Here is a 19,899-nt window from a genome sequence, read left to right as displayed (position 1 = left end):
CTGCTCCAGCTGATGGCAGCCAAGCAAGGGAAGATTTCACAAAATGACTGGTACCATGACTCTTTCCTTACCCCTAGAAGGCCTCTACAGACACATGCATAAACACGCTCCATTCAGAGATTGTTGTGCTAACTTCTTTGAACAGCCCATACATTTAAAAGACAAAATATTGCCCTTTCAGCATTGAGCAGGTTAGTGTAAGTCTGCCAAATGTTGTTGATACCCTCCTAGTTATGCTTTTAAGAAAATCTATTTGTTAAAAAACTAGGAAGCAAATGAAAATACATTCTCCCACTGCCTTACAAGCAGCCATGCAGACTGGATTTGTTTAAGGCTAAAGGGGAGAGATTAATTAGGAAGACCCATGTTGAAATATTTGTGACACACCACTGGATTGTTCTGATTGTGCCAAAAACTTTGTATGATCAGCATGCCTCACGTCTTGGCAAGGAGCATCAGTGCAAAGCATCTGGACAACATGCTTCACCCTCAGAACCGCCACCATGTCCAGAGAAGAAACCCTCACTGACATATCTCCAAGAGCAGGACAGTAAGCGCAGGAGAGCACCTTCTTCCCCCCAGTTCAGGCAGTTAGCCTATTGTTCAGCAAACAGATCTGTGTTTTCCCACTGCATCGCATGTTGTTCTGCTTGAACAGGCCATGAGATTGAGTGCATCCAGCTGACTCATGAGGATGTCACGATACAGACAGCTAAGTACCACCATATGCACTCCCTGCACTTTCTCAGTGCCCTGCACAAAATGAAGCAGTGTTTGATTCATGTCTGTCTCACGCACTGAGGGAGGTCATTGATTTTAGGAGCAGGAGGGAGTTACAGCTCAGCAGAGGCAGGTGCCAAATTCTGCTGGTTTTAATCTCACCAAACACTAGGCTCAGCTGGCACCTCTGAAGTGATCTGTTTAAAAGTGTTGACAGCAATTCTAGTAGCACTCAGGAGGGCCCCAAGAGAAGTTACAATGTGTTGAAAGAGAGGCAAGCTAAACTCTCAGTGCTATCTTTAGCCTGCCTTCCTATGAAAATTAGGCTTATGTGATCACACTGTCTGTCTGTCTATCTGTCTGCCATTGTCCTCTCCTTCCCTCCACCCTCAGTAATTTCTGAGCCTCTGRCCTGATTTCAACCAAAATCGACAGACATTTCAAGGCTAATAAGATCTTATGTGTTGCATGAAAATCAGCTGTTGGGCAGAGGAGAAAAAACAAAATGCATGCTGTTGCAGGGTGAGCTAAACAGCTATCTCTTCTGGTTTGGGTGCTACCTGGCCAATCAGCATGGACATATTGGCCAGAAAAACTGGCATGTTTAGAGACTGAGAACAGACAGAACAGATGCTTCCTTTTCTCCAGTTAGTAATGATGGGACACTGGACAGAGGCAGAGGTTCAGGGTTTGACATATAAGGTGCAGGAGAGATGGACCCATCCTGTTCTCCATGGTGACACCTTATCTGTCAGTTCCATGATGGATTGACTCCCCTGATTCCCCTGCAATCCACATTTATGTTGGACAGTCACAGTTTTTAATACCATCCACAGTCAGCACATGCCAGGATGACTCATCATTGTCAGCCAAACCAGAGATGTGTAAGAGCAAACCTAGGTTTGGTTTTGCAGAATCTTCTAACAGGGACATTACTTTCCATTTCTCTGAAGTCAAATGGCTTTGTCSCTCACAAGGGATGGGACCATTAAAAACTTGTGTCAATAAGGTGCTTACACAATGACAAATAATGCCATCTATCTATCTATATATAGATACATATATATACACACATATAGGAGAACAGAGTTATATACATATATGTAGTCATATAAGTATATATATGGATGAATAAATATGTGAATAAAGCCATTTTGCTAAACCACAACTTCATGAATTAATATTCTTTATACACTGTTCCTGGATGCACATACTATGACACAGACCTGGCTTTTCTGGTACCTACTACCGTCAGTGGAATACCAATATTTTCTAGCAGCAGAGAAATGGGGCACTCAGGGTCCAGCTGTTCCATTTCAGGTTCTGAAGAATGTGGCTCTAGTGTGTTATTTCCTCAAACCAAGCTTTTCTGAGCCACTCCAACGTCTCCCTGTACCCATCAGCCCTCCTGTCTACCATCTCCTTTCTCTTGAGTTTATCATCATTTGTTCTTAGCCAGCATCTTCTAGTCTCTCTCACCTGAGCTCACCTTCTTAGCCCTCTTACATGCAATTCTCCATCCCCAGGGTCTCTGTCCAGCCCCTGCAGTTCTTTGTCCCTGGGATGTCTGTACGAGGAGTACTAACTCCTTTTTTTGCAGCTAGTGATAAACCAAAGTTGGCCTGTACACACAGGAGAGAACATGTATATACTACGGTGATACCAATGAATATACCAGCTCTTTGTATCTTGTTATTGCAGGTTGTTCACAGACTGACATTTTAATCACCCTGATCACTCCAAGAACAATAATCAGTATTGGCTGTGAATTATACATAGCAGTTGATTTTATCTGGAAACACTGTGAACTGATGGCTCTTAGCAGCCTAAGAATAGTGCAACTTTGTAGGAAGTCACTGAAAATGTCCAACAAAATTAGAATGAAACTCTGGGTGTGGGAATCGAATCACTTGAAGAGTTGTCTTATGATTAGTATTATGTCTTATGTCACAAACTTCTTCCATTATACCACTCAGGTTTCTCAATGTCCGTTTAGAGAGGTTTCAAAGGAAATGTTACTAATACACTGCTGTTGTCACGATTTCTCTCTGTCTTCTCTCTGAAGAATAGTGTAGCACAGGCTTCCTGCATTACTTTAACCATAGAGACACAGGATCTGAGGTTTTCATAATTTTAAAAATATACTTGTGACTACCTCTGTAACAGACAAACAATCACTCAACCTACCAAAGTGAAAGGCCAAACCAGAAGTGTTTGTTGATGTTGAACATACTGGAAACGAGTGAAATTGGCATGATGTCTGTAAGCAAGGTGAAAATGGCTACCTTGGTTGCTAAAGGAAACCTTTTGACCATTCCTTGTTCATCGCTTACAATAATCTCATCCTCTGGTCACCTCCATTTCCCCTTTTAGTCTAACCCAAATGTGTAACTGAGTCTCTTCATCCATTTCCTACTGCTTTGTCTACTACTTTGCTGTTTCCATTGAGCTTTAAGACTCTTTTTTACCATGCTTGCTATGCTTGGATGTGGAAATGGGTAGACACTCTGTTTTGATAGCAGGACTCCATTGATGTGGAAGTGCCTCAGAGAGCTGTTTATAGCTGTTTGTGGCAGCCGAACTGCTCACAGTAGCAGTTCATCAGAATCAGACAGTTGTGATGACATGCTGCATTCAGTGAGCTCAGTGCTATTGACATTCTTACAATATCCCAGCCAATGAGGAAGAATTTTGTCTGAACTGTGTCCCTTTGAGTTTGCTCTGGGAGACCAAGAAAGACTGTTGGACTTCAAGGAGTGAAAAGCTATAGACTTCCATGGGGAAAAAAAAAAAATCCTGGAAACTATAGAGCAGCTGTGTGCACACAAATCATGCAACTCACAGTTTGGCCAGAAACCCATACTTAGAGAGCATTTTCTACTTACACTAGCAATCTAGCTGTGCTCAAAGAGCTATGGAATAGCAGCAGAACAGAAGAAACCTTAACAAAACAATTCTCAGAAGCAAAAAGAATTTGCACTGAATGAAGAGCTTGATAACTACAGGTAACCTGCACATTTTCAGCAAGGATGGCATGTGAATTGAAAGCCAGGCAGAAGGCTTTATCTGCAAGCCACTTTTTTCCTAACAGCATTGCCACCAAAAAAAATGTGAAAAAGCTGGGCAAAAAGAATATTTGACTACCCCCCTCTTCCCTATAAAGACCAGTATGGGTAAAGCAGGGTAGACCTTTCTGAGATGAACTAAACAGCATGAAGACAAGGAATACAAAGGAGAACCACCGAATTTCATTGCAAAACTTTCCATGTTACATACGCAGGGACCATCCCTTGATTCATTTTTGGATATATTTTAAAAAACAATTGCTTGCCAAAGACTTCAAACAAAACCTGCAGTTCTGCAGCAAAGACCCATTATTAGCATCTTCCTCCAGGGAGGAACTTGTTTGCTGTTGCCTGGAAGTTGGCCTGACATTTCAGCCACTCCTCTTCTGCAGTCTCCAAAGTGCATGGCATACGAGGAGAATGAGGTCTGGTCATTAGACAGCTCCTTCTGCACCGTGTGAGCAGTTAGGACTTCATTCGTAGCATGGCTAGATGCCTTCTGGAAAATAACTGGTTCTCATTGCCTTTTGTTCATCATTCCTCCTTTGGCATAACATCTGTCGTCCTGTGCCTCAAATGATTTTCCTTTCCTTCTTCAGATCCCTCCTTACATCTCATTTTTCATGTGCTTTCCTATGACAGTCTCCCCTAGGAAGTGCTTTGCTCCCATTTTTGCCTTCATCTTCAACCATGTAGAGGTGGCCAGCTAAACAGAGCAAATGCCTCACAGAGAACCACCCCATTCCCATGCACTGGAACAGTGCAATGGACACCTGTAGTAAAGTCTAAAAAATACAATAGCAAGAGAAAATGCAGTCTCAGGCCTGATTCTTGGCTGCATTCAAAGCCCTGTTTATGCTGTGGGGTGTGAAAGGAACCTAACATGAGAGTAATTACAATCCATTTTCACCTGCAGAAAACTGAAGGCAGCCATCAAGAAAAGGGAGACCTAGATCCCCCTTGTCCTTCACCTAGAATTATAAGAAGCACTTCAGGATGCTAGGAAATTACAGGTCTAGAATAAGATAGGCTTTCAGCTCTATAATCACATTAGTCATTACTGCCATGAATCAAACTAGACTGAAACCAGATGCTGTGATAGTGGCAAACCATGGTGCATCTCAGACAGAGCTCCTGCATGGCACAGGTTACCCAAACACAACAACTCATTCTGATGCTGAATCCAGTAAAGTGGAGTTGATCAAGGGCATCCTTTAGGAAAACATCTTGATTTAAAGATTTCAGCTGATGGAGAATCCCCCAAAGCTCTTGGCAAGCTAATTTCACTGTCTCTCTCTCCCATATTAGACAATAGCACAGGATAGGGTCTGTCATCCTTCAGCAGTACCTGCATGTCCCCATGACCCATAAAGGTAGTTCTGATGTTTGACTCAGACTAGACACCTAACATTTAGACAGTTAATGAAGATGGGATGAATCCCACCATGCAGTCTCTGACTGAGATCACTCTTAGAAACTTTCCATCTACAATCCAGATTAATTTGTCCCTTTAAATTTTTTATTGTAAAAGAAGATCTGGTCATCTAGTAATCTCGGAGTACATCTGTGAATAAACTCTCTAATAAGAGCAAATTGTTTTATTCTCATAGGAAAAACAACGGGAAATTGTGCAATGGCACAAAATGAAGACAAGATGGCCTGGAACTCTTCGCCTGTGTTCCTAAGTTGCCCCAAGATACTACAAACCAGCTCTAAGTAACCACGTATGCTGAATCCCACCAACACACTCTTCTGTCACGTCACTTACCTTTATATGACTGCATGCAGAAATACATACATCTCTACATCTCAGTAGATAAATACCAAACTCTGTCTTTGCATGTGCAGAAGTTATCTGCATGCATGCAGATCTTAAAATGCAAACAATATAACAATACTGGCTTTTTCATTGTTACCTCAATAGCATCTTGAAGTATCTTTTCAGCTGGTGCTTTCACACAAAAGGGTTATTTTCTCCCAGTAATCATACCTTATTTTTGCCCTCAATTACTGCTGTTCGCTCGGTGATGCTCTGGATTCTGTTTCCTATGCTGCTGCCAGCTTTCAAGATGAAAGATCCTTCAGTATAAGAGCAAAAGCCATTCCTGAAGACAACAAAAATTAGGTGAGTCTTTATGGATTTGGTGATAAACTGAAATATTCAATACATAAGCCAAAACAATTCTTCTGGAGCCAATGATATCATCCAGGAGAACTGCAGGTGCTGCGATCACCAGGCAATTATATTTACATTTCATAAAATCTTGAGGTTTGGAGCCTGAAAATCATATCCACTTCCACAGTCCCCCCCCGCAAATATTTCTCTGGAGTCAGTGTTAACATTTAAGCCACCATAGGTTAAATTTACAGTCAGCTTAAAATTTATAATCTGAACCTAATTATAGGACTATGTGAGACCAATGTCCCATTTCCAATGCTCCTAAGTTTTCAGCTATTATGATAATTCAGGCTTGGCTTTAAATATGAGATCCCATTATTTTCAGCCTTAAAATTCAAGATAACTTATATTTGTTTCAAGTTCTATTCCATAATGTATTGGATGCAATTTCATTATTCTTTTTGTTCTTTCTGTTACCATGAAAAATGATGCAAGTTCTCATTTCTGATTGTTTTCTTTAGTTCAGATTACAAAATAGCAAATTATCAATACTGTGATTCAATGACTGCAAGATGCATAATAAAAAATATGCAGAATCTTTCAAATTATCAAAACAAAATTAAACAAAACTATCCCTAACTGCCAAAGGGATTCAAATGTTCACTTTATCTGAAAAAAACAAAGACATGCTAATGAATGGAAATCTCAGGAAAAAAAACCTTTTTGCCTTACACAACAAATTGGCTTATAATCAGAACATTCAGGTGTGGTCATGGTAGAGCTAATTTGTTTCCCAAAGCCTAATTTGGTACACATGGAAATAAGCAYGTTGGAATGCTTCTTAAATTCTGTCCATCCCTATTGTTCTTTCAGGACATCTAGTTTTGTTTTTTTATCCAAAATCTAGTTATTGCTTTTTCAATTCCAGCTTGAATAGTAGAACTTAACCCTTCATCAGGGTCAAGTTCTTTCAAATACAGTATGTTCCTTTGATCTACCATGGATTTTAAAGATAACAACTGTAGTATCCATAATCAAGTTGTTCTGACATATATATATATATATATATATCAGTTGTTTGGAGAAATGACCTTTAAAGCCTGATGACTGGATAACATGCAATCATGACCAAAGAATGAGGTTCATTTCCCTTCAGCTAACTGCGCAGTTTGCTTAAACTCTGCATTGCTTATAGTATCTGTGGTACACTAGCTTTATGTGATTGCTTTTAGTTGTGCAGCATTGCATCAAACTGACCAGTGTGTTAGCTGATATTACAGCTTAAAGAAATGATGGTATGTAAACTAACTTGGGCTGTAATCACTAGCATAGATATATAATCATCTGCCCAAATTTCCTAATGTGTATTGAGAGACTCAGTGAGCTAAAAAAGCCCCAAACCAGAAGCAAGCCGTGGTCATTCATGCACAGAGAGAGGACAGGGAGCAACAGCATGGCAAGAAAGCCCTAACTACACAACCATTTATTTCACAGATTCCAGACACTGATTTAAAAGCCAGCTTCTAAGAAAGGGCTGTTGTGGTCAGAGTGGTGAAAGACAGCTGTATGAAGATAGCTGATCCATTCAGATGGAAAAAAAAAGATTAAAAATTATTTAGAGAGGTAGATCCCATTTATTTTGCACATTTAATGCTTTAAAAAGTCTTGCTTTGTAACAAGACCAGAGCTCAGAAGAAATGTCAACATAAGTAAACCAATAACTTTTCCATGCCATAGCAGATTTCAGAACTCAGTTTATGATGCCGGTATCAGATGCACACAAATAGGCAGTACCAAAGACACATCTCTGTGTAACTGGGTATTGGAGCAATCTCTGTACAGAAAGATGGAGACTCTAGAATCTCATTTCATCTGTACTAAGAAGTCATTTTTTTATTTTCATCCTTTCAGACAGATGAAAATATTATTTTTCCTTACAGAATGAATTTATGCTTCTTTGTTACAATGTTGGAAATTTGTCCTCTTTGCTATAAATGTCCTTACTAAGAAACACATACTAGTAAAGGACCAGGAGAAGGTATAACGCATATTCAGAAACCACTTATGCATCTCTGATAGGCATCTCCAATCTCATTTCTTTCAGCTCTGTGACCTGTAGGTTTAGTTATTATTATATTCTTCCTTGTAGGTCCTTGAAAAGGAGTATATAAATTTAGGTTGCAACGTCTTAGGGGTGAGGACAGTGTTACATGTTTGCTAATGCCTAGTACAATGGGGTGCTGATTACCTCTTAATACCATAATACAAACCATCATCATAATTACAATAACATCACAATAACAACAAAAACACATGTAAAATACTAGATGAAATATTAGCCCTGGAGGCACATATGTGAACTCTACTAACTTCACATACCATGTTATCTTCAAACTGCCAATTACAGTGCTAATGCCATTATAGTAGAAAATCAAATACACCTAATAGCTGTTGTCCCTGGTTTTAATAAAAAAAAATAGGAATCAAGGTCAAGCTGAAAATACATTATCAAACAGCTTCTATAACTGGTGGTACACAGTGGGAGATGTGACTACCATCATACTGTGCCCCCTCAGCTCCACAGTCTGCTTGATCAGCAAACACTTATGGATCAGCTGAAGCACGGCTGCCAGGGTAAGCCTAGAACAAGACTCTGACTCATCCCTTTGGACACATAACAAGATGTTTTCTCTCCTCACCTTCAACTCAGATACACAAACATAGCTTAAGGACAGAATAAGAGCCATCTTCAGTCTCCCGAGCTGGTTAGTTAGAGGAGTACCTAGTCATTCTGCCTCTTGCAGCTTTCAGCAGTGCCACATGAAGCCATTGCTTAAGCCAGATGCATTGGTTAGAGATGGGCAAGGGACAAATGGGAGTAATAAAAAATCATGTCTCCTAATCTGACTTCAGCTCTTAACAACAGGCATTTTGTAACAGAAAAAGAAAAGATTCTGCTGAACTTAGATGCAGTCAACAAACCAAATGTTTGTGTTAAGCACAGATGCTTGGAAAGAAGTAGAAAAGAAGTATAAAAATTTGCTCTGGCTGGGACTAAAATACACAACCATCTTCCAGTTAGTTCAGTTGAAGTTTCATTGTATATGTCCTCAGATAACATCAGCTACACATTTTTATGGCTTCTAAAGAATTTACAAGTTCCTTCAAATTATTCACTCAATAAAATACCAAGGGTATACTATGYGTAACAAGCACTGCCTGTGTTTGTGCTTGAAGGGAAATCCCACTGAATTTTGAGTATCTGAATCTTACTCCAGAYACCTCTGGAGTTCATGAATTCCTGAAATATTTTGTTGTTGGGATGAGTCTCATTGCTTTGCATATTCAGGAACATGTACAGCAGGGTTACTGCTAGGTTAGAGAAAAAGCACACAGTGTGTACAGAGGTTGATAAACAAGCCAAGATTCTGCCAGTACATTGCTAAGCAGTCCTTACACCTGTTTTCCTGCAGATCCTTTCATACTCCTACTTTGTGGTTCCAGCTCTGCACATGCAGAGATCCTATATAATAAATACTCTGTGTGTGTGTGTGTGTGTGTGTGTATACATATGTATATTTATACATATTATGCAATCTCAGATCAGTGTAATTGATGTCACTGACTAATTCTAGTGCTAGAAGAATCAGAGTGATCATGATTTAAGGATCCTTCCCTTTCTGGTGGTAAGAATCAGAATTGTGCTACCCTCAGCACTGTACAAACACATATATAAGCTCTTCCTTCTCCAAAGAGCTAACAGCGTGAAAAGGTGAAATAAAGAAAGTCTCTTCACCATTATTTTACAGACAGGGAGAGATGCACAGAGATATTATTAGCAAAATCTTGGCCCAATTAATGTCAAGGAAGAAAATCTCATTGGTATCCATCAGTTCAGGATCTTTCCTGAAATAATTTGCCAGCTGTCTGCCATGAGAAGGGTATGGCAGATCTGGGAACCTGAGTCTCCAGGCAACCTCTTCACCTCTACCCTTCCCTGTAGAGAGTTCCCCTTAAACTTGGGTTTCTCATCCTCTAAGTAGATTTTTCCATGTGCCTGTGTGTGTGCTTGCACATGCATTTGTCTGTGTGCATGCGTGCACACACACATGCACAGAGGCAAGCACACATACAGAGGCATGCTTGAGTCTTTTGTGTCAAGAGCTTGAGAAATAGGCTATTCATTTGGAAAAACAGAAGCCATCAATTCTCCTGTGGATTTCAAAAGAAGCCTTGGAAAGGGGGGAAGGAGGGGTCAGAGCTGCTAAGCTGACACTCCAGAGCTGCAGGAAGCTCGGAGCACATGCTGCGAGGCTGCATGCAGGGCAGGAGAAACTCCTTGCTCTCTAAAGGGCTGACTCGAGACCATCAGCAGACCTACTCACCGCTTTTCGCTTTAAGAATTTACACTTCTTTGAAAGGGCCGGACTTTTATGTAACCAGAAGTCCAGCTTTAAAAACAGACTCTGCTTTGTGGTGCTGGCACAYGCACCAGCCCTTGAGAAGTCATTTGGGGGAGGGGAGCCAGCCTGATTCTTAAGAATACATCAAGCTCTTGAGGAAGCAGAGTGTGCCATGTTTGAAGATGCAAAGATAATCACAGTGCTGGGAACCGTCTTGTGTAGCGGAGGAAGCCAAACAACAAGAGGAAAGCAGCATATGCTCCTGATTTCGCACAGGAAGCTAACAGCACCTCCTGCCAAAGTGAGATAAGAAAAATCCCATGGCCTATTCTGGACAAGGCCATGGTTATCAACCCTAGCTTCACGCTGTCCTCACTCCACTCCGCAGCCCGCTCCCTTTCCTAACGAGTTTCAGAGCTCTCACCTCTATTAGCATACAGCATGCCAAGCACAATAGTGTGGTATATTTATAACTATTGATGGGCAAAAGTTTCCAGGGTAAGAGTGTACTTCATGTCATCTTGATATATTTAACTGGAGTCAAACTTCAAACCAGCTTCAAGCTAAAGTCCTGCCTTTGAAACTACCGATCTTAAGATAAAAATGGTTCTGTTATCACCCCAGTGGTTTATACTGGAGTGTAGAGGTTGAGGTAAAGGATTTGTCTAGTTATTCGTGGTTTCTGTATGTCCTAGATGAAAGCTCCAGACCCAGCTTGTTTCCAGACACATCTTTCCCCATCCTGGAGACAGTTCTACAAGTTGTAGTTCAGGTAATGCAGTGATCAATATCAGTGTAAAAGACTAGATCCCTGTATCACTTGGAAAAACATTCACCATCTTCTGTCTTCTCATCTCTTCAGTTCCTCTCTCCCAGTCCTTTAACGTGATGTCAGAGGCCTCTACAGTCTTTCCTTCATGAAAAATCTCATTCAGTTCTCAAGTATGCCTCTTGGCAAAGCCACTGGCAGTCTTGGTCACACTCTAGTTAATTGAGATAAAATTTGGAGATGGTACTGGCACTAGGAGCAAGCAAAAGCCATCTTGCCACTGAGGGTGATCATTTGTGAGACTGATTGATAAACAGGCATAACTTCTTTCTCAGTATATACCATGTTTTAAGACAGCAAGCAATTTCTAGCAACATTGGGGCAACAGTATTATGAATTGAAGTTGGGCTGACTCACATCTCTCAAGATAATGACAAGGTAATGACGACACTAATTTTAAGACAGGAACTCTGGAAAAACCTGGAATTGTAAAGAATATATAGGAACCATTTTCCACTTGGAGGTTATCAAAAAATCTGAATGACACAGGTCTTGACTTCTCTGCATGTTGGTGTTCCCTGCTATGTGATTGGTAGCACAGGGCTGGAGTAGCCACGTGTCCTAAGAAATACTAAATCACTTTGAGGCCAGAAACAGAGAGGCAAAATAGTAACAAGGAGTATGCACAGGTTGTGAAACGTGCTTTACGGGGGAGGGGGAGAACTTGTATGGGAATTCAGCCAGCATGCTTCACTACCTTTGGCTGTAACATTATAGTGTGCTTGTCTATTAAAGAGCTATTGTCCAAGCATTCCTGCTGTAGGTCAAAAATAAGCAGTTAGAGGTTGAAATCCTGGTCCCACTGCATTCAGTGGCAAAACTTCAGTTAGCTCCAGCTGAACTGGGAGTTCATCCCAGGTATCTTCCCCAATGTGCACATACATATGAATTATGCAGATTGATGGGCTTGGAGGAATTTTTCTATAAATGGTAGGAGCTGGATAGCTTTTGTATCATATGTCATGGTTTGTTTATTTATGATAAGTTTGGAGGTTAACAATGAGGGCCAGACAAAAAGTCCTGGTGAGTGGCTCAAGTCTCTTCACCTCTCTGCTGTCACTGTCACTGGTCCCTACTGGTGCCCATGGCAGTGTCAACACTTGCCCACCAAGAACAGATGGGACATCACCAATCCATGTCATCTTGGACATCTCATGACTCCCAGAAAGCCGGACCTCTCTGCCCCTACTCCCCACTCTCAGTCCCCAGAGCAGGGGCAGACTTGTGGCCAAGAATATTATTAGCCATGCTGAGAAATTATTCACTGATGAGCTGCAGGGTAGCTGGAAGATTTCTTGGTGATGTCTGTGCATTAGGCTGGGTTGGACCCCTAGTGCACTGCACAGATGCAGTGAGATGCAGTGATGCAAAGTGAGGATCGAGTTGTTTTCTGTTTTGTAGGACGTTCTATGTCTCTGTTGAGAGGGATATTCAGAGGGAAAGTACATTCTCCAGGGAAAATCCCAGTTGTCCTGGATGGTCTTCCTTCTGATGAGTATCTTTGGTACTACATCTTAAGAGTGGTAGGATATATGACATTCATGGCTTTGTTGCATATGGCCATGGCTCTACAGAAAAAGGAAGAGTTTGCCAGCTGCATTTCCTGCCATTAACTGTGTGCAGCCAAATAACTGCATGATACTTCCCTTTCACAGTCATCCTTTCCAAACATGGTGGCTTGTCCTGAACTACACCAGTATGCTACCACAGAAGGCTGATTGACCTGAATTATCTCAGAAAAAGCAGAAAGATCAAGAGCATTCTTACCTATCACACCTTTCACACCTTCATCAGCCCATGCTAGCATTTTCACAGAAAAACCCACTCCTCAATCTGTACACCTGGGCACAATACCAGCTATCCACAACAGAATATGAAGATGACATGGGCATCAGTCTGCTGAAAAAAAGCATTGTGCTTCCAATCACTTYGCCAGTTCTTGAGGCCACTGGACCATTAGAGAACATGGTAACATTTGAAAGTAATTTTTCATTTTTTTGCACATCTTGAGGTGACTTAATTTTTTCTCACCTTGAGTTTGTTATCAGATAATTATATTTTGCTTCTTGACCTTCTGTTTCCTGCTACACACTGTACAGCAGTCTTCATAGATGCAGCACCTGATCATATTTCAGCCAACGCTTCCTTCCTTCCTTCTTGTCTGCCTCCTTTCCCTCCTTTGCTAGATTGCAACCACTCTAATCTCTTGTATAGTCAGTGTGACTCAGCCTTCACTTTCTCTCTCAGAGAATACCAACTGTGTCTTTCTCCACAGTAAAGCTGAATATTGGCTGGAACTACAGAATTATGGCTCAAAGCATGAAGTTACCATAAGCACCTGGAACTTCTTGCTGGGAAAAAAGTGTTTGGTTTTAATAGTCTGTGTAGTACAGAAAGAAAGAAGATGTGTTCTGATTTGATAGATCAGTCAGAAGCTTAAAGAGAAAGACCAGGAAATCTCTACATACAATGGCCACTCTTACCATCTATTTTTCCTGTTTGCAAATACTATCCCTATATATAAAGTCCAAGATATCATTCAGACCCTACAGGCGCAAGCTATTTTCCCTACACAGATCAGTCCAAACAGCTCACTCCACTTCGAGGCATAACCTCATATCTACAGTCTTCCACGAGTCAGGTCTCCACAAAGCCTTCATTCTCATAATGCTGAAATTCCCTGCCTTTTCTTTGCTGTCCTGACTGGATCCTTTGGGGTCTGTAAAGGAGCAGTTTCTCCCCATTTTGCTGAGAAGTTGGAAGCACAACTAACATCCATTTCATTTTCCAGTGATCAGCAGAGGAGATGGAAGAGCTATTGCTGCACTGAGGTTGTGTTTTTTTAAGATGGTCCATCTTCAGCAACACTGTAACAGGGGTCTGAGAGCACTTCTGGGTTGACTGGGGCCATGGACTGAAAGTGCAGGCAGAAAACAAGGAAGGGATGAGAAAGAATGGAGGGAAACATTTTTAAGGAGAGAGGGGAGTCAACTAGAGGGAAAACAGGAAGTAAAGGGAAAATAGTGACAGACATAGACATAAGACCAGGGATCCATCTACCCAGTATCCTGTCTCAACAATGGCCATAAGCAGATGGTTAGTGATGAGTAAGAGCAGCACTAACTTCAGATACTTCCTCCTAACACTGCCCCAGTCACCAATTATTATCAGCTCAAGACCTTCCTGCAACAGAGGCCGTTTTTACATGTAAAGTAACTCCCAGTGGATTTCTCCTGAACTTGTCTGATCTCCCTTTGAAGCTGTGAAGACTTTTTGAATCCACAAAATCATTTGGCAAGGAGTCTCACAGACCTGCTACCCACTGTATGGAGAGCCATCTCCTTATTTCATTCTAAATCAGGCTCCTCCTAGCTTCATTTAATGGCTCCTACCCTTCTTGAACCGGAAGAGGCTTATACAACTAATATTCAGACACCTATGCCCCTCATGAGTCTGTAGATCCCTATTGCATATCCCCTAAGCACCTCTTTTTCAGGCTGCAGAGTCCTGACCTCCCTCCTTCTCATTCCTTGCACATTCCTCTCATTCCCAGAAATTCCTTTGATCCTTCCTGTTGACTTTTCTCAGAGTCTGTTTTGGCCAAGGAAGGCAAAGGATCAAACTGTGTGTGTGCTGCATCCCTGTTCTGCCGCATCCTTTGAGATGAAAGGATCAGAAATGCTCACAGTATAAAAGATGTGGATAATTTATATAGAGTATATAGATATATAGATTTATATAGAGTTATCACGATGTTCTCAGTTTTGCTCTTTATTTCTTTCCTGATAATTCCTAACACTTGATTTGCTTTTTGAGCTGCTCCTGATGGTGACTGCTTTCACAGAACTGTGTGTGGCAACTCTCAGATCTCCCTCTGTAGTAGTAATGGTCAGCCACCTGCCTATCATTTTACATGTGAAATTCAGATTGCTTTTTCCTATGTAGATCATGTACATTTATTTTCAGTGAATTTCATCTGTCGCTTTATCACCCAGATATTCAGATTCGTACAATTCTGCATTTCTTTGCAATGAGCCCTCAACCCAACAAATTTGATTAACTTAGTATCATCAGTAAACTCTGTCACCTCCTTACCATGTTTTCCAGGTTATTTCTGAACATGTTGACAAGGACAGATCCCAGCACCAACTACTGAAGAATTTTACTGGTGGCCTCCCTATACTGCAAGAACTGTCTGTTCCCTCCTAACCTGTTTCCTATTTTTTAACTGACTTTTTTTTTCTGAGCAAGATCTTACCTCATATCTGTTCAAAGCCTTCTGCAAAGGACTCTTTAAAGGCATAGACGTAAAAGGAAAAAGGATGCTAACTAAAGTTTGTATATTTTTATAAAAGGAGTACTCAGTCCAGTAATAGTCCTCCATTCATAATCACTCCTAAGCACACACGCAGTTTGATCCTTCGTCTTCCTCGGCCAAAAACACGGCTGTCAGTGCCCTGCCCAGCTAGTGCAGGGGCAGGTTTCTGGCTGCACGCCAAGACGTCCCACTGGCTCTGTTGTTCCCTTCCAGTATGCAGGGACTCGCTCACAACACCATTCAGTGCCGATGTACTGTCCCTACATACTGCACATCATGCACTCAATTTTGTGTGTGTTGGACTAAAGTGAGTAAAAGCCCAAGCGATCACATCCAACGGTCTGGATGTCCCTGTATGTTCTTCCTTAAGAATGGGTGCCAGACTGTCCCTAATAAAGCCAAGAGACCAGCCTGCAAAGAGAACTAAAGAAAAAGAAACTAGGGAGAAAAAAATGATTATGAGGGAAAACAAATGAAAAAAAGATAGGAAAGTGAAGGTTAAAAATGTGATATTAAGTAGAGCAACCCTGCCTTCTGGATGTTACTGTATTCCTTATGTTTTAGATTTGACCAATGACTAATTTGAAAAATTACTTGGAAAACATAATGCATTTTCTGCTAAAACATTTTCTACTAGATTTGGAAAATTTTGATTTACAGTGATCTGAAAACTAGCAATACTGAAATCTGAATACTTCAATTTTTGCTTCATCTAAGAGCCATAACAAAACCTTTGAAAACATTTACAACAAGCACAGTAGATTCATTGGTGCATTCACTACATTACCCTGAGGACAGACTGTGGCAAACTGTACTAGGTGTATAGTGTGATATACACATGGCTAAACAAGCTTTACAAATATGTCAGGCCTGATCCATATGTAAGTAAAATATTAAAAATGGTCTTTTGCAACATGCTGACTGAGGACAAGGGTATCATCCTCCTACTTCTTGAGTTTTAGCTGTTTTCAGGTGATAGAAGGTGTTCACGAACAAGCATTGACTTTTGGCTCATAGTGGAGGGCTACAGTGTAGGATGAAAAGTTTCAGCAAATCGTTTGTTCAGTCTGAGGTAGCTCAGAAGCTATTTCAGTCTTCCCTCTTTCTTTTGGCTTCAAATTCTTTGCAGTCCACACTGCCACAAAGTACAATCATGTGTGTGTTCCTCCGCACTTTTAGAAAGACATGTGAAAAGTACAGGGCCTGATTCTTAGTTACACTAATCTATCTCCACAATCTCAACACAATAAGGGAATAACTAGATATTTTATATATATATATATACCCATGTTAAGTACCTTTACATTACCAGATCACTGTAAAAGGATTTTCTTATAATAGAGAATGGAAGGCACAAAGGCCACCAGCCAATGTCTTCAGCCAATGTGAATTTAGAGCTGAGCATCTGGCCACATGTCAAATTAAACAAAGGCATTTCTGAACTACCTGTTTATTAATGGCATCTGACCTACTTTTACCAGCTCTAAGGACTAAGACTTCCCCTTCCCAAAAATAGAAGGTGGCATGGGGAACAAAACAGTCACTGTAGACAAACTAATGGGTATCAATGTTTGCAGACATCCACAATTAAATTTGGGTGGTTCAGTACATTTCTAATTAAGTACAATTAACATTTGTTCTTTACTTGTTAATTTTACATACCTCACTGATGTTCCAAACCTAGTTTCCCCTGATAATCTATCCAAGCATATCCTAATGATTCTGCCTTTCAATCCTTTATTAATACACTGACATAAACAATGCAGAAATGCAATTAGACTACTATGCACACATGGCCTGTTTCCTCTTTCACTGAAGCTGGTGGGAGTCTGGCTATGAACTTTCATGATGGTAGCTTCAGATTTTTTATATCTCTGCAGAGGTTTCAAGGCAAACATCTAATTTTTACCTCGCTGTGATCCATGACACACTCTTCCTCCCTCTGCAGTGCTGGAGAGCTATTTCTGTAGAAAGTAATTTACATGACCCCACCTTTACATTGTAGACTAGYCCTGAAAGGAGGTAATATTCTTTTCTTATCATTCTGTGTCAAATCAGTAGCAATTTCACTAAAGACAATGGATCCACACCAGAGCGTAACAAACTCTGTGGTTTCTTGAGATGAGGTCTCTGGCAGCAATACCCTGGTCCCTGCTGCCCATTTTTGTCTTCAGGTTCCAGCATCAACCCCTTCATTCCCAATTCGGTCTATCTCACAGCTACCCATGGTCTTGCTGGCACAATGAAGAGAGTGGGAACAAGTGAGAGGAAGTTGGAAGTGGGGGCAGAAATAATTTCAGGTGGCTTTATCACTGAGAAGAATTCATATCCTGACACTATAGCTTGGGGAGGAGAAACAAGTACCAGGTTTTCCAATGACTGTTTTTGTAGATATCTCTGCAATACTGGTGTGTTTCTCTTTTTCTGTCTCAAAACCATACACACACACACACACACACACACACACACAAAATAAGGGCCCAAACTCTCCAGACTGACATGATGGCAAGGTTGTAAGTTATTAATTCAATACTCAGTTTGAGGCTAAATGTAACTGATAGTTCAAGGAGAGAGAGAAGCAGTAGAGTTGGGAGAGTTGAAACACTCAGGATAAAATGTCAGTGTTGCATCTGTTGGCAGTTTCTGAAGGGCTGATCAGTCAAACCTTGGTCACAGCATGGTGGAGATATTTCTTGAACTGCTGATGTGGAAATGGCCAGAAAGAGAAACTGCCCCCAAATGACACAGGTTGAGGAAGCCAGTGGTTACACTGAACAATATCAGTATCTCATGTCCTTTTCTTGGCAATCTCTGCCAGACTACTTCAAGATAAACATAAATCTGCTGAAGAGATTTGAGTCAAGAAACATTAATGTCAAGCAGGTTCCAGGCATGGAGACACTTAAGGCTCATGGGTTTTAGGCAGGAGACCAGCCTTGCTGCCCTCAGAGTCCCACGGCAAATCCTGTTGCAGCTGCCCCTCTGTGTGCCTGATCTGACACGCTCCAAATTTCAGCAAAAATGAAATCAGAAAGAACAACTCCAGTGTGGTAGCAATGAGGCTGGGGAGGCTGATCGATATTCTTGGACAAAACTCTCCTCTGCTGTATCCACTGAACAACTATGGGCTGCCCAGCCAACGAATAACTACTGAAATACCCGGTCAGCCACGGCTAGTCCCAGCTTGGAACATGGTACGTATCTGCTGCTTTTTCTGGGGTAAGCCGACACTGGATAAGAAGTTCTTCAGAGAAAAATGATAGTCTTTTAAGAAAGACTAATCTTTAAGTTCCTTTTAATTGTATTTTATTTTTATTCTCATTTATTCTTCCACTGACTTTTGCCTGCCATCTCTGAATTTTCTGGCTCTGAATAAGCTTAAAACAAAACAAAACAGAACAGAACATTGCTTTTTGCCCCAGTTTTACTTAATTTTTGTATGTTTCTTTGCTGGGGTGAACATCACAAGTTAATCTTTCTATTAATCTGTCTAGCTACCTAGCTAGTATCTAACAAAAGGTTATTTAGCAGCAACAGAGTTTGTCTGAGCAGAGCAATTTTAATAGAAAATAAAGACCAAATAATTTTAATTATTTAATTGTTGGTCTCTGCATTCCAAAAGACAAGTTTGTTGAATAATTTTACAGCATTTTTAAAAATTTGCTATGAAGAAACCAAGGAAACTATTTGGCCGGCCTCCTGTTATTGGCTTAAGTGATGTGCAGAAGAGTTATGTAAATTGATGATATTAATCTCAAAGTATTAAAATATGTCTACAATTTCTTTAAAGCAATAGAATCCACTGAGATATTTTTAGATTTCTGAAACAGAAATACTGTCTGGAACAGAAATTGGAAGAGACAGTCAGAGTACTCAATGGTTTCCATTAAGGAACCCATAGTCTATATTCCTTCAAAAATGAAAACATCTGATTTTTGCTCTGTGAGTCATTCCCTTGCTTTCAGTGATAGTCCTCAAGTGATATAAAGTTAAGCGCATGTATAAATCTTTGAGTGAACAGAAGCATGCACTGCAAGGTCTTTGCAGCAAGAGGATCTTTTTATTCTGAATGTGCGCAGTGTCCACTGGTACCTTGATACTTGATCAGGATCATTACTGTAATACAGTGAATGATGGTAACCTGTGTGGGTTTATCGACTTAAGGTGAAAATGTTTACATCTGTGCACAGAAATAGGCACTGCACAATGCTGAGCACAAATAGAGCAACATTTTAGCCTTGGAAACCTAATGTTGGGCAGGTAAATCCCAAGAAAGGTCTCTAATGAGAAAATAAGATCCATGTTTGGTCTGCTGCACAAGGTGCTTGCACCATTAATCTGTTGCTTAAGCAAACATCCCCTTGTATCACTACTCAGTCCTTTTGTGTGGAAGAAAGTACAGGGAAATAGCTGGGATTAACAGGTTCTCCAGTGAGAATACCTAA

General features: G+C 40.8%; 1 protein-coding gene across 1 annotated transcript in view; it reads right to left on the bottom strand.

The window, feature by feature from the left end:
• Positions 1-19,899, bottom strand: part of FLT1 (fms related tyrosine kinase 1) — a 95,745-nt gene that overhangs the window by 51,074 nt on the left and 24,772 nt on the right. The window contains exon 9 of the mRNA XM_026074341.1: positions 5,776-5,890. Coding sequence (XP_025930126.1) covers positions 5,776-5,890 — 115 coding nt within the window. The remainder of the gene's footprint in view (positions 1-5,775; positions 5,891-19,899) is intronic.

The sequence above is a fragment of the Apteryx rowi genome, unplaced genomic scaffold (assembly GCF_003343035.1).
Source record: "Apteryx rowi isolate R43461 unplaced genomic scaffold, aptRow1 scaffold_386, whole genome shotgun sequence".
NCBI lineage: Eukaryota > Metazoa > Chordata > Aves > Apterygiformes > Apterygidae > Apteryx > Apteryx rowi.
The sequence above is the reverse complement of the archived record's forward strand: the minus strand, read 5'-3'. Positions and strand labels throughout refer to the sequence as shown.